The following is a 14,950-nucleotide window of genomic DNA, read 5'->3' as shown; positions in this document are numbered from 1 at the left end:
TGAGCTTGGGGTTTGGGCAGCGAGGCGGGCCCGACGGGGAGGTGCCCGGCGAGACCGGGAGGGGCCGGCGTTCGCTGCGGGCCGCCCGCCCCTCCCCCACCCGCCGGCAGCCCGGCGCCCCGCCCCCCGCCCCCCACCCCCCCCAGCCAGTCCCCGGGTTAGGGAGTATCCGCACTACTCCTCCCGTCGGTCGGGCCGGCACTCGGCCTCCTGTACCGGGTCAACTCATTGGGCGGCTTCGACGGACGCCCCGCCCAGGGCCCGGAACTGACCAATTGCAAGGGGTTTCACAGGGCGCCGTGCTCGGGGGACCGTCACCGTGCTGCGACGCTTCAGGGGATCCTTAGGCCTCGGTGATCTTTTCCGCCCGGCCCCTGGTCCCAGCCCCAAGGAGACCTCCGGGACCCGTGCCCGGAGAGCTGCCCGCACGGCATCCGGGGAGCCCTTGGAGATCTCGGCCTCCCCCTGGCCCCGCTGCCCGCCGGCGTGTCCTCGAGTGGACACACGCATCGCGAGGGGGAGTTTGTAGACGCTCCCTCCGTTCGGGGACGCGGCTCCTTTAAGGGCGCAGGTGTCCGCGGCGCCGCCTGACTGGAAAGCCGCACTCGGATCCCGCTCCCGGGCAGGGCCCGGGGCGCGAGCGCGCGACAGCAGGGCGCGGGCGGCGGGCGGCGCGCGGCGGCGCGGGCGGCGCGGGGCGCGGGGCGGCGGCGGGGGCGCGTGGGGCAGGCGCGCGGCGGGCAGGCTCCGCAGGCCCCGCCCCGCCCCGCCCGCCGGGGTCCTCGGAGCGCTCGGGCTGCGCGCGGAGCGGGCTCGGGAGGGAAGTCCCGAGACAAAGGGAGCGCCGCCGCCGCCGCCGCCGCCGCTTCCTCCTCCTCCTCGTCCGCCTCGCTCGCCGGGCCGCGGCCGCCCGAGGTGAGCGCGGGGGCGCGGGCGGGCGGCGGGAGGCGCGGGCGGGGGCCGGGCTCGGGGCCTCCGCCGCCGTCGGGCCCGGGCCGAGCGGGCGCCTCTTCACCCCCGGCCCTGCCCCGCGCCCCCGCCCCGGGCAGGCCCCGCTCCCCGGAACCGGTCCTCCTCGGAGCTACGGGCGTGCGGCCTCGGCCCCGGGCCTGGGGTCGCGTCGGGCCGGCCCCTCGGCCCCCCGCCGCGCGCCCCGTTCGGGAGCGGAGAGAACGGCCCCCTGGCGCGTGCTCGGCGGCGTCCCCGAGGTGCTGCTGGCAGCGGCCGCTGTTGACAGGGACGCGAGCCTGGGCCGCCCCGCGGCCGGGGCTCTTCTCCGCCCCAGGGAAATTCGTTTCCGGGGTCACGGTCTGCACACAGACCTGTGGCGCCTGGCAGCTGGGGCGAGCGTGCACGGCAGAAAGAGTTGAAAGTGGGGGATTGCAACATCGCCGGCTCGTTTGGCGGGGGTCGAGAAACCAAAACAGTCTGAGTTTTCTTGTGCCTCTGAAGAGCTCCGCTTGCAGTTGGTGGGATCCCTCCCTGACGTTAGCGCTGCGCTCGAGGGAGAGTTTTCGTACGCGGTTGCTTTGTAGCCATCGAACGGAGGTCGGAACTGGTAGTTAACGTGAGTAGGAGGAAGCGAAGGGGATGGTTAGCCGGGCTCCTGATCGTGGCCTGCAGCTGCCCCGAAATCGGTACCACTTGGTTCGGCTGGTGTAGTTTGAAAATGTACTCGGTTCCTCGGTTTGTGAAGTTGTCCTTTTGTTTGTTTTGGAAGTCTGTAGTCCTAAGTGTTTCTCGCTCTTAAGGAAACACTTAAAAGGTGGCTTTTGGGTAGAGCGTCAGCTTCACCGAAAAGGAAGACGGATCCTGAATTTGTCTCGCTTTGCTCTGGTCTTTGGCAGCGGGGGAGGTTAGGGATGAGTTCTTCTTGCTGTTGGACCTTTGTCCGGTGAGTCCTGGCATTAGGGACCTTGCTTCGGGGTCCTGAGAGCTGTGTTGGGAGACAGCAGGGAAGCGCAGCCTCCGCAGGCACCTGTGTCAGGTGCGCCGAGTTTCCTGCCCCACCCCACCCCCAGGGCGTGGGAAAAGGTGGTCCACAGCTTCCCATCCGTAATCTGCTTCCTCCTGGGCCAGCCTGTGGGCTCCTAGTGCCTTCCCCCATTTTGTTGGGAAAGTTGAGGATGGAGGTGCTCAGCTCTGTGCCCTCTGGTAGCAGATCGGGATCTGAGAAGAGCACATTCCGGTGCAGCCCACAGTGGGAGCCCTGGAGGCAGGTGGCAGGCTGGCCTCTGGTCCCTCAGGCTGTGACTAGTAGTGCCAGGTTGTGCTTCCCCGGCTCCTGCCTGCTGCTCTGAGGCGCTCTCCTGACACCTAAAGCTGCGGAAAAGGCTCTCTTAGCTTGGCGGGTGGATTTGGGACTCTGAAATGAATGGATCCGCGCTGTGGTTAAAATGTAACAAACTGGCTGCTTTGTCCTGGCGGCGGGAGGCCAGTGGGAGTGGAAGCACCAGGTCTCTGCCTGGGACAGTGCAGGTGGGCACCTGAGGCTCTGCGACCCGATGGCACAAACCGAGTTTGGTGCCCAGTCCGGGTCCACCAGCCACCCCCGAGGAGGGGGCTGCAGGGACCTTGGTGGGCCCAGCCCTCATTACCTTCCACAAACCGGGACAAGCACATGCAGCCGGGCCCTAGGACTAGGTGACTTTGGCTGCTCTTCAGGGCAGAAGAGGTGGCCCGTGGCAGGGTTGTGACCCGCGGTGAGCCAGCAGACGGCACTCAGGGTCGCCCCCCTGGCCCGGCCCCATCGCAGCCCCTCCAGAGTGCCCGGATTGTCGGTGTCCATGGCTCCTCGCTGTGGGGAGCCCTGACCTGTGGTTTCACAGACCTGTTTTGTTGCCTGGCTGAGCTCAGACTCACTGGGGACCTCGCATGCCTTCGGTCACCGAAGCTCTGTGTGGGTTAATTCTGCAGAAGCGTCCTGCCTACTTGTGCTGTCCTCCCGGGGGGGGGGGGGTGCTGCCACAGCGATCACTCCGAGGACGGTGGGGGGCATGGGGCCGCGGGCACTTGATTGAGAGTCCAGAGTGTCCCGTGCCCTCAGGGCTTCTGCAGAGAAGGGCATTTCCACTGACCCAGCTTGGTGCTGGGTCAGGTTCCATGCAAAAGAGCCCGTTGAGGTGAAGGGTTTGAGAAACTTGGGGAAGTGAAGATTTTCAGGTGTCAGGGTCCCTGCCGGCCTCTGGCCAGAGAGCACCTTAAAGACAGACTGGGCTGTGCTCCCCTGTGCCCTGGCTCCCTGAGGGTACTCCGTCCACCTCATGTAAGCCCAGGTCCTCGTCTTCGGGATCATTGCCCCCGCCTTGTCGTGCTCCCTGGGCCTCTGCCTCTGTCCCAAACAAATATTCCAGACAGGTGTGCTGTCCAGTGAAGGAGGTCCCCCAGGTGTTGCCCTTTGAGGTCCCAAACCCCCATAGCACCGTGCTCCTGGCAGTCAGGTCTGCACAGGGACGGGGAAGGAAGAGGGCAGGCCGGAGCCCTGGGACGGAGCGGTGACAGAGAGGAGTTCTGGTTGGGGTCCCAGCATGGTGCTGTCTATTTTGGACTTAATTTTGCAGTCAGGGAAGGTTGGAGCCCATTTACAAGGTGTTCTGGGGTCAGTGCCACAGCCTGAGGTGGTGGCCGGGGTTCAGCCCGTTGGTCACGTCATGCTGACAGTTTCCTGAGTGGAGGACTTTGCTTTTTGACTTTTGCTTTTTCTTACGATAACAGAAATAAACTTTCTTAGTACCGGACCCCATCTGATTGGTCTGGTGGTGTGTCTGTCACACCTCAGCCGGCTTCCTGAGACCCGGGCCCATGGATGACCCCGGAGGCTGCGGTGCTGATGCCCAGGCCCCTCCTGCCCCTTTCCTGGGGCCTGGGCATCAGTTGTCCAAGAGCCTCCCGAACCTGTAGTGCTGGGCCCCACCCAGAGTTCCCGACTCATGGCCACGGGGCCTGGGGACATTCGTTTCTGACACGCACCCGGGTGACACCACCACCCGGGCCTGCCTCTGCTGAGCTGGTGGCCTAACCGCTCCCGCGCGCCGGCGGGGTGGCGGGGGTGAAGGGTGTGATTTGGATTGGGTTGCTGAGGCGGGTGAGGGTCAGCCTGAGCCGGGCGGGGGGGTTTGCACAGGCGTAGCCGACGGGTGGGTGGTGGCAGCAGCCGAGAGGAGGCCGTCCCCCGGAAGGCAGAGGGGGACGTGAGCCGGGTTCGAGTTGAGGCTCCATGCTTAACAGGCACGTCACCTTCTGGATCTTCACTTCTGGTCGTCCCGAGTCTGTGTCGAGCCCCGGGAGGCAGGGCTGGTTTCACGCGTTGTCATGCATTGTCGTAGCTGGAAGGTGGTTCTGAACCCGGTGGAGGGCGCCCCTGTTGTCCTCAGGAACGTGAGGTGTGGTCCTGTCACCCACAAGAGCAGAGAGGAGACGCTCTCCTTGGAAGGCTGAGGGGCTGAGGGTCGGGACAGGCCAGGGGACTCCCTTTTTGTCTCGTTAAAGCCTTGTTTATGTTTCCGTGGACTTTGAAGACAGACTTAAGGCCAAATTCTCTAGCAAGGTTAGTGACCTCTGAGGGTAGAGGGAAGTTGGGGCTCCGGCCTCTTAGGCTGTGCGGGGTGAGCAGCGCCCTGGAGACCCTGAGAGGCAGCTCTCCCCGCAGGGAGCGTGAGCCAAGCGGATGGCGGGGGTAGGGGGGGCTCTGGGCCACTAGTGGGGACCCTGAAGGCACCAGGCCTTGGGGGTCTGTGGTCTGGAGGTGCTGGGGGACCTGACACCCAGAAGCGGGACTCTGAGCAACCCACTCCCGCAGCACTCCTGGGACTGGCAGGCCCAGCGGGCAGACTGCCTACCTCTGGGCCTGCCCGGGCGTCTTCTCCCCAGGGGTTCCTGGGTCCTGCTGGCCACCCCCCCACCCCCGCTGACTTTCCCGAAGTAAATGGGAGAAGAGCCCTGATCTCTCTGATGTTCGTGGAGTGCCAGTGGATGGGGAGGTGCGGTGGGGTGAGAAAGCAGGGGGGATGGAGGAGGGTCGGGTGCTGTGGGCCAGTTGCAGTCTAGGGATTTGTGCACAACGCGGTGGGCTTGCTGTCTGACCTGGGGCACCTTTCTACTCGGTTGGTTTCAAGAATAAGAGTTACTCTCTTGGCCAGACCTGAATCTAAATTGTGAGCCCCTGATTCTACACCGGGCGCGTGATGCCCCCCACCCCCAATCTCTGCATTGGCAGAGGGGAGTGGTCTGCCACTGCCCTGGCCCCGCCCCCCGGTCCTCAGGCAGTGCTCTGGACATCCCCACCGAGTCCTTGCCTTTCCTGTGGAGACTGACGGTGGGAACCCTGTCGCTGCAGCCCTCTGCAGTGTGACAAGAGGGCAGGACAGGTGTGCGGGCGTCTGCTGGGAATGCTGGTGAACCCTTCCTGCACCGCACATACCTAGGCCTGTGCCGTGGCCCCTGGGGGTGGGATGTTCACAGGGAAGGGGCCCCACGTGGAGGTGTTCTGGGTCTCCGGAGCATCCTGGCTCCCTCTTTCCTGGAGAGCCGCCTGTGGGAGGAGGCCGGGGTCGGCCCTTGGGGACGTGATGCCCAGGGCAGACTCCAGGCTGGGCGGTTTGCTGGGAGCCCGGTCTGTGTCAAGCTGGGTGAGCGAGGGGAGGGACGGACGGCTCCTGCACTCTGCCTGTCCTAACCGCGTGCTCTGCCTGGTTTCTTGCAGGGACTTTGAACATGTCGGGGATCGCCCTCAGCAGACTGGCCCAGGAGAGGAAAGCCTGGAGAAAGGACCACCCGTTTGTAAGGAAAGCTTTATTTCTGTGCGTAGCGGGGGGGGGGCGGTTTCCCCCGGTGGAACCCGGGAACCCCATCACGCCTGCTCTGTTACACACTCTGTGCAGGGTGCCCTTGGGAGTCTCAGGACTGTTGTGCGAGCAGGAGGAATGAGATGCCGGGGCGTTGATGTGCCTGTGTGGTTGTTTTCTCTCAGGGCTTTGTGGCTGTCCCAACAAAAAACCCCGATGGCACGATGAACCTCATGAACTGGGAGTGCGCCATTCCCGGGAAGAAAGGGGTAAGGGGCGCCACTCTGCTGACCTGCTTCTCCGGGGGAGGGGACAGGGTTGGGGTGACAGGTGATTCCCCTCCTCCCCCACCAGTCAGCTTTAATTCAGAAAGAAGGAGCTGTGTTGCAGGAGGGGCTGGGTGTGGTACCCCCACCGAGCCCGGGGGCCAGACCCTGCTGCGTGTTCGGGAAGAGGAGCCTTGGGACACGCTGGAGAAGGGCCCAGACGGAAGGAAGGGCCTTCCCGTTTGTCCTTCAAACCCGCTGCAGCTGAAGTAGCCAGGATATAGTGACGCTCGACCTGGCGGTCTTTGAGCCTGGGGCAGGTAGCGGGGGGTCCAGTCAGGGCTAGCGTATTTGAAGCATTTGGGAGTCAGGGTCTCCAGCAGCCCCGCATCCGGCTCTTTCTGGGTGACCCCAAAGCCGAGAGGAGACCTCTGAGGTGTCCTGGTGACGCCCAGGCCTTATCGCCTTATTGCCGCCACGTCCCTCCACCCATGGCGTGGCGTTTGCGTGAGCTCAGCCTGGTGCTTCCTGACAGCCTCCTCGCCCGATGCTAAGCTGGCAGGATTAGGACTCGGCTTTGTCCGCGGACGATGTGGTTTGCATTCTCCGTTTGTCACGGCTCCGTGGAGGGCGGGGCCCGCACCTCTGCCTTTGCTAAGCCCGTTCTCGGCCCGTCGTCTGAGGCCGAGGCAGGTGCGCCGTGGCCTTGTCCCTCCCAGAGGAGGCTGGGGAGGGCTGTGCTGGTGGAGCTGGCGACAGGGGCCGCTCAGGTGGAGATCCTGACCCCCGATCCTGGGTCACGGGGGGGTGGCCTACCGGCCCCCGCCTGTCTTCCCAGGAGCCTAGCTCCCGCCACGCTCCTCTCCGGGGATGGCTCTTTCCGGCCCCCTCAGGGCCCGTGGCAGCCCCCGCGGTCCCGTCGTGGGGACAGCCGGTCGGGTTTGTGGGGCGGTGCTGGGGGCATGCGGCAGAGGCCCGTTCCTCCTGGGCTCAGCCCGCGGCGGAGGCCGGCGGCACGCCTGACTGCACGTTCGTTTCCCCGCAGACCCCGTGGGAAGGAGGCTTGTTTAAACTGCGCATGCTTTTCAAGGACGACTACCCATCCTCACCCCCAAAATGTAAGTAGAGCGAAGCCCTCGCGACTCCGTCTGCTTCCCCACGTTCGCCGTGCGGCGGCCCCGGGGGCTCTGACCCCTGGAGGCCGCGGACTGGAGCCAGGTGCACGTGGCGGGCGTAGTCTCGGGTGCCGGCTGTGATCCACCGGGAGGCTCCTGGCCCTCAGTCCCTGTCGGGGATAAGGTGCCACCACTGTCTGCCCTCGCTAGGGATGGGCGTCACAAGGACCACGGTCCGGAACCCCACCTCTCGGAGGGTTTCCTTCCCTGACCCGTTGTCACCGTGCCCGTTTGTTAACACTCCACATCCAACTTGTTGGCCGCGTGCCACCTGGATGGATAAGTCTCCGGAGAAGGCCGTGGGAAGAAAAGGCCAAGGCTGTCTTCAACGTCGTGCTACGGTTATGTCATCGAAGTGCACTTTCGTGAGACTCGGGACGGGAGGAGCACCAGATTCCTCCCCGCTTGCAGCTGGAAACCACCAAAGCCGGTCCGTGGTTGGTTAATTAAATGAGTTAAGGCGTGCCTCAGTGTGTGGAGAAGTGTCCCGCCGGGAACGGCTATACGTAAACATCTACGCTTGGGTTAGTAACTCGAAAAGGTAGAAGAACGTTTTCCGTCATAACGGCATCTAGCAGAAGAGTTTTAAACATGGATAATTAGCAGGGTGACCACTGGGATGGAGACTTTTCATTTGGCTGGTTCTTTGCTGTTTGAATTGTTTCTGCCGCGTGGAGGTATTGCGTTGAATAGTAGCTCTGATTAAGAAACGAGACCGGTCACGGCTGCTTTCGTCACTTGTGTTCAGCTTGATACCTGAATTCCAAGCGGACTTGACAAGGCAAGAACAAAAATCCCAGCCGAAGAGCAGGAAGGGAAGACGGGCTGCAGATGGTCTCGCCTTTCTTTTTAGATCTTTTTGGTAAGGTTGTGCAATAAAGGATTAACCTGCAAAAACCTATTTTCAACGTAATTGCAACAAACGGAAGTGTTTGACCCCAACCGTTTACAATAGTATCAAATCCAAGTGTGGAAGTTTTTGTGGAAATCGTCACACAGATTCTAGAAGTCAGGAGCACGGAGAGTAGCCGCGGCCCTTAGAGTGCCGGGGGTGGTCGGGGAGGCCGGGGCTGAGGCGCGTCGGTCCACGGGCACCCACACCCGTCAGCAGGATGGGCAAGATGTAAACGGACAGACCTGCTACGGGGACTCGGTGAGTGGGACGCAGGCCTGCCGGGCAGAGGCCACACGTGCCACGTGTTTGTGACACGGGCGCAAGGCTAGTCCGGCGAATGGACCGGGCCCATAGAGTATCCCTGTGGAGGAGACAGGAATCCCCCCCCCCCCCCCCCACGCTAGGTAGCCCTCCAGATGAATCTTGACGTCCAGTGGAAAGAAGGAACAGTGCGGCTTCTAGAAGAAGATTGGTAGATTTCAGCAGCGAGGCACAGACAGTGCTTTGGCCCCGTAGGCAGAACATTGCTAACGGGGCTACGTCACACTGAGCACCACGTGTTCACCAGGAGAAGCCAGTGAGGGAGAGACATGGGAGCACATGCCCTCCCCCCCCCCCCCCCCCCCCCCCCCCCCCCCCGCCAGCAGTGACCCTGAAGCGCAAAGGGCGTCGGCACATCAGTAAGGAAACCGCAGGCGCTGTCGGGCCACACGGGAGGCTGTCCCCTCTTGTGCCCGCAGCGTGGGAAGAGGTGCCGACGTCCTCCCCCACAGAGGGGCGGAGCAGCGGAGCCCTCAGACCCCACCGCAGGTGCGGATTTGCACCGCTTCCCCTGGAGAGCTGTCCCCTGAGTCTGCGGAAGCTGAACTTGGGTCTCTCCAGGACCCGGCTGCTCTGCTCAAGTGAGCGTTCAGCAGACGCGCACGCGCACTCACCGCAGGTGGGGACCAGCTTGGTCACGGCAGCCCCATCTGTAGTGGCCAGAAGCTGGAGGCAGCCAAGTGTCCCCGATCCAAAGATGGGCGGGGGCACCCCGGGGACCCAGTCAGTTAAGCTCCGACTCTTGATTTCTGCTGGGATTGCATCGACAGCATGGAGTCTGCTTCTCCTCTCTCTGCCCCTCCCTCTGCTCGCTCACTCTGTCAAACTTTAACGCTTATTTTTGACAGAGAGAGATGGAGCACGAGCAGGGGAGGGGCAGAGAGAGGGGGAGACACGGAATCCAAAACAGGCTCCAGGCTCTGAGCTGTCGGCACAGAGCCCGACGCGGGGCTCAAACCCACGAACCACAAGATCGTGACCTGAGCCGAAGTCAGACATTTACCCAGCTGAGCCACCCAGGCAGCCCTCATTCTCTCCGACATTAAAAAAAATCCAAAAAAGAAGAATGGGTAAACGTTGGGGGACAGTCTACAGCAGCCGGAGGGGAGGGCCTGCAAGTACCTGACACGGGGCGTCTCCCAACGTGATGCGGAAGAGCAGAGCCGCACAGGAAGTCAGCGGCCGGCCCTGCGGCGGAGGGGGTCTCGGCAGGGGCTTCTCTGACTGGAGGAAGCCAGCGGTGAGCAGAAGTCGGGGACAGGGGCTTGGGCGAGGCCGTGCCCGCCACGGCTGTGCTTTCCTAGGTGAGAAAAGAGATTGACCGCCCAGATGAAATTAAAATCAGGGACTTGTGCTGAGGAAGAAGCTGAATTCAAAGAGCAGAAAGGCGTGCTCGGGGCGGGAGCAGGTTCCCGAGAGCCCTTCCTGCGGGGGGCTCGAGCCAGAAGGTGTGCAGCACGCCCACAAGTCAGGAGACAGACGGGATTAACGGGCGGGAGACGTGGCCGGGAGTTTCTCCAAGAAGCGGCCGGTGCGTCACAGTGAGTGAAGGTGCTCGCCGTCCGGAGTCCCCAGGGACGGCTGACCTCCGTGAGGCTGCCGGGGGTCTGGGATCGTGAAGCAGTGGGAGCTGGCGGTGGGCAGCACCTCCTCGGGGCCGGATGGACTGGCGGCGTCACGTGGACATCGGCGCGCGTGACCCGCGAGCGCAGGGCCGGGAGGGCGCAGGCTGGACCCTGGTGGCCCGGGGGGAGTCTCTGGGAGACTCCGGGCGGTGGTGGTGGTTCGGGAGTTCCGTCGAGCTGCGTGAGACCCATCGTACTTTTCGGGGCGTAATTAACGTTTTTAAGTGAAGAGAAGAGGGGACGGTGCCCGGATAAGCAGAGAGGAACGCCCTACCCTGTCAGCTGTGGTGAACGGTCCCCGGGGAGCTTGAGGCAGTTTTCTTGCTCTTCTCTGTTGTAGGATTTCCTACGTGTGTTCATTTTTTAGAAAGAAGGAACTTTTGTTTTTTAAAAGAAAGAAAATGGGATCCTAAGAGCCGTTCTTTTTGGAGCAGAATGATGTGCTTTGAAAATGGCCACTTGTTTGGAAGGGCCTCCGAGTTTCTGCCCTCAGCTGTCCCCCCAGGACCGTCCTCACCTGTTGTGCTGACTTGGGGAGGGACATGAGGGGTGGGGATGCCCAGGACTCGGCTCCGTCCGCCCACTGTCAGGAGGCAGGGTCCGGGCGAGCACATGGCTTCGCCTCCCAGCCCGGGAAAGGTGCACGCCTGCCCCCGCCCCCCACCTACTGCCACCTCACAGCCACCGTCCTTCGCCAAATGCCTGGTGGCAGCAGGTCGCCCTGGTGCAGGGAGATTGCATCATCCTGCCAGACGACCGCTGCCGCCAGAAACACGTTTCCTTCTTCCCTGTGGTCCAGGCAAATTTGAACCACCGCTGTTTCACCCGAACGTGTACCCTTCGGGCACAGTGTGCCTGTCCATCCTCGAGGAGGACAAGGACTGGAGGCCGGCCATCACGATCAAGCAGGTACGGCATGCAGGGTGCTGGCCTCAGCCTTCCTGTGGGGCCAGAGGCCTGTGGTCTTTATCTGAGGCCGAGGCCGATGTCCCAGAAAAGCTTGCCTTTCAAACCGCTGACCCCTGTGTTCTCTTGTCTCTCACACAGATCTTGTTAGGAATACAGGAACTTCTAAATGAACCAAATATCCAGGACCCAGCTCAAGCAGAGGCCTACACGATTTACTGGTTAGTAGCGGTCTGGCGCTGCTTGGTGTGGCCACTCGCTGGCCTGCATGCGTTTCCCCGGAAGTCTGGTCCGGGCAGCCCGTAAGAAGGGGGAGCCGCAGGCTGGCTGTGGGTGGGAGAACAGTTCCTGCCACTCCCGGCAACCTTCGCGAAAGGCCGTGAGACACCAGCTGTAACGGGGAGACCGAGTGAGGCCGCCGGGGAAGCATCTGAGGCCAGGAAGCAACCAGGACAGGCCCTGTAGGCAGCAGGAGCTGCAGGTGCAAAGGGCCTGTGGTGGGCAAGAACGGGTGAGCGAAGGCTGGCGTGGCCACGGTATTGTTGGGCGGGGTGGGGCGTGGCAGGAGGTGAAGGTCAGGTGACATGGGCCTCTGTTGGCCACTTTGTGCCTGAGAAGCTGTGGCTGGGCAGACCATGCGTTTGGTGAATCTCAGTCCGGCGCAGAGGAAAGGGCCCCCAGGTGCGGTTGCCAAAGGAGGCGTTTCCAGTAGCGCAGCTCCCCAGGCCCCAGATCTCGCGTCACGGCTCTCCTGTGGCCCTCCCTGTTTCCCACACCCTCCTGGGCCTGCGTGTGGGCCATCGGGGAGTAGCCCTTCCCTGTGTGGCACTGTGGTGGCCGGTGAGTCCCGTGGGCCAGTGTCTACCACCTGTGCCGAGGGAGAAAGGCCAGGTGTGTCTTAGGGTGGGCGACAAGTTGAAACCTGGTGCTGTGAGCCTGGCTGGATTGTTAGCAGGGCAGAGGCCTCCTGCTTGTGGGGTCCGGCATCCCCTGGCCCTGCCAGCCAGCTTCCCCGCTGGTCTGGGAGGTGGGGCTTAGGCCTGGAGCGGGGCTCTGGGACCTGCAGGGCTAGCACACGGGGTAGAGGTCAGGCAGGGACGTGTTCCTTCCAGGGGACATTTCTGGAAGCCGTGGGTGCAGAGGGTGAAAGCCGAGGGCAGGACCGTTCTCTGGCCGCCCCGAGCAGCAGGCTAGACGTCCGATGCCTGCCTGCGGGCAGGAGCTTGCAGTTGATGGCTCGGGTCCCTAGGCCCAGGCGGGGCGAGGCCCGCATCCCCAGGGGCGTGTTCCCGCCGTGGCTCGGCTGGAGGTCACGTGGTCCCTTGGCAGCTGTGTGCCAGTGGCTCATGAGATGCGTCCCCCTGCTCTCCGCCCCCGGCCGGGCGCTGTGCGAGGTCACCACGACCTCTGTCTGCAGCGGCCCGCTGGCCCAGGCCTCTGTGAGGCCACTCATGACAGTACACGCAGAGTTCTCACGACAGACCAAGTGGTCTGCAAAGCCAAGGTCTCTGTGGCCTTCAAAGAACTTGCTGCCGGTCCTGGCGTGCACCTCGTTGCAGGGGTGATGTTTGCTGTGGCCGGTGGTGGCCACGGGCGCCATGGTGCCACTTGTGAGAGGCGGCCTTTCCGTGCCTGTGTCCATAGCTGCCGGGGCAGCAGCAGGCGCTGCAGGGTGGGCGGCCGCTCGCCTGGGACCGCTGAGGGTCGTCCCCGCGGGGCCCGGGCTCCTGGCTGCCCGTCACGCCACCCCTCGTCTTCTACGATTTCTCCCGCCAGCGGCGTGCGCTGGAGCACTTGAGAGCTGACTTGACTGCCTTCTAGCTCCTTCCAGAGCCCCCTAGGCAGCTGCCTCCATCCGGGGGGCCCCGGGGCCAGGCCGGGCTATTGGCTGGGGTGGGAGCTCACGTGGCGTGGCCCAGCAACAGAGGCTTGTCCTGTGGCCTCGACTCCTCGGCTCTCATGGCCCTTTGTCCCTCCACCCTGGGAGCCCCCGCACACCCCGGGGCCTGGGCCACAGGCGACCCAGAGCAGCGCCCTGAGAGGCACGCTTGTGGAGAGCACGGCTTGGAGGGACCCCTCTCTTCCGGAGAGCACTGCACACTCCCAGGTGCGTCCCCGCTGGACGCGTGCTGTGCCTCTGCTCCTTGGGGGGGGGGGGGGGGGGGTGTCCCAGACCGGCCCTGGAGGTCAGGGCGGTCCCCTGGAGCCCCGTGGGGAAACCGGCACCAAGTCCTGTCCGCCTGGCCAGCAGAGTGGTGCCCGGCAGTCTGGGTTCTCTCTCCAGAACCGTCGCTATGGTTTCAAACCGAGAGGTGCCGGTGGCCGGTCAGACTCGTAAACTTCGCTGCCTCCCCCCACCCCCACCCCGCCCCAGGCCTTCCTGACCACGAGCCGCCCTCCGAGCCCGCCCGGCCCTGGGCCCCCGAGGGGGCTGCACCTGCTGACGTGTCTCTCTCTTGACCTTCTCAGCCAAAACAGAGTGGAGTATGAGAAGAGGGTTCGAGCACAGGCCAAGAAGTTTGCACCTTCATAAGCGGCGACCGCGTGGCAGCGTAAGAAGGAAGGGATTGGTCTGGCAAGAACTTGTTTACAACATTTTTGCAAACCTAACGTTGCTCTGTTCAATTACTAGTCGCCTGGGGAGGGTTGGGCGGGCGCCACTTTCCATTTCCGCCACCGGTACACAGTCCTCGACTCGCTGAATTGCCCGGTTTTTCATACAGGGTCTCTTCCTTCAGTCTTTTGTATTTTTGATTGTTATGTAAAACTTGCTTTTATTTTAATATTGATGTCAGTATTTCAACTGCTGTAAAATTATAAACTTTTATACTTCGATGAGCCCCGAGGAGCTAGTTTCCTAGTTTCCTTTGCTCGCGGATGCAGGCATGCTTCCCACAGTGTAGAGCTACGCCCGGCCTCAGCTGGCCTCCCTCCCGCCTCGGTCTCCGCGCACCCTGGGTTGTGTTGCTTACGAGCCTCAGATCCAAAGTCAGCCGGCGTCTCGTTCCCGCATCACTTCCTTTGTGTCTATATGGCGTTTTGTCTGTGTTGCTGTTTAGAGTAAATAAACTGTTTATATAAAGGTTTTCGTGGCATTATCGTCATTAAGAGTGTGAGGAGGCGGCCTCGCGGGGCCCGGCCCCCCACGCGGCTGCAGGCCGCCGGCGCCCAGCTCGCTGCCGTGCTCGGCTGCGCCTGGACCCGCGCGGCGCTCGGCCCGGGCCCTGTGAGGAGCGCCGTGTACGAGGAGGTGTGTGCCCGGGGGTTGTCTCCCGACCCCGGGTCTTTGCGCTCCTCAGAGGGCGGGTCTGGTCAGGGCGGAACTGGCGTCCGGAGCCTCCCGGAGCTGGCACCGGCCGGTCCGAGGTCCTCCGGGCCCCAGGGAGGACCGTGCGCGGGCACTGGCCGGAACCCTGCCTGGGGGGGTCCTGGGCGTCAGGATGCCCCGGAGGCAGGTCCGAGGCCACTGTGTGCGGGCGCTTCCTTTTTCCTGAAGGGCTGTTCTCAGAAAGCACCCCAGAAGCTGAGCCTGCCGCGCAGCTTCCAGAGCTGGCCACCTGCTCACTTGGGCCCAGCCGGGAGGTGCCGCGGAGCAGAGGGGGACAGGCCCAGTACCCCGGGGCCTGGTGCCAGCAAGGTGGGGGGCCTTGGCCTCCTGGTCCCAGGGAGCACGGTGCGGAGTAGACGGGAGGCCCGAAGCCTGCCCTGCGCCGGCTGGCCTCGCCTTCCCGGCCGGCTCACCTGTGTGGCTCCGGTGCAGGGACCCGGCCGGGCCAGACGGGTCCCCGAAGGGGCCAGGGCCCTCGGTCAGGAAGGGCACCTCGACTCGCCAGGCAGCAGGATGGCAGTGGGTTGGGGGGGGGGGGGGAAGCGTGAGGCCCCCGTCCACAGCTCCTGCGTGGCCCCGCGGTCCCAGTGCCTTGCTCGCTTGCTCGGCTGGACATGTAGCTGAGCTCGACGCTTGCTGTTGGCGATGTAT

At 63.6% G+C, this 14,950-nt stretch overlaps 1 protein-coding gene across 5 annotated transcripts; it reads left to right on the top strand.

Annotated features, from left to right (window-relative positions):
• Nucleotides 1-291: 291 nt before the first annotated feature.
• UBE2I (ubiquitin conjugating enzyme E2 I) lies at nt 292-14,057 on the top strand. 5 transcript variants are annotated; one of them, XM_042971560.1, is made up of 7 exons: nt 772-915; nt 5,702-5,778; nt 5,969-6,052; nt 7,095-7,167; nt 10,865-10,974; nt 11,113-11,192; nt 13,441-14,057. In XM_042971560.1, exons 2-7 carry the CDS (start codon nt 5,713-5,715, stop codon nt 13,502-13,504), a joined length of 477 nt encoding a protein of 158 aa, XP_042827494.1. In that variant the 5' UTR covers nt 772-915; nt 5,702-5,712; the 3' UTR covers nt 13,505-14,057. The 5 variants fall into 5 exon arrangements, with proteins under 5 accessions (XP_042827492.1, XP_042827493.1, XP_042827494.1 ...); XM_042971558.1 differs by lacking the exons at nt 772-915; nt 10,865-10,974; nt 11,113-11,192; nt 13,441-14,057 and adding exons at nt 292-353; nt 7,375-8,513; XM_042971559.1 differs by lacking the exons at nt 10,865-10,974; nt 11,113-11,192; nt 13,441-14,057 and adding an exon at nt 7,375-8,513 and having other exon boundaries at nt 771-915.
• Nucleotides 14,058-14,950: the final 893 nt, after the last annotated feature.

Source organism: Panthera tigris, chromosome E3, assembly GCF_018350195.1.
Source record: "Panthera tigris isolate Pti1 chromosome E3, P.tigris_Pti1_mat1.1, whole genome shotgun sequence".
Classification (NCBI taxonomy): Eukaryota; Metazoa; Chordata; class Mammalia; order Carnivora; family Felidae; genus Panthera; species Panthera tigris.
Note: the sequence above shows the minus strand (reverse complement) of the source record. Positions and strands in the feature narration are given on the sequence as shown.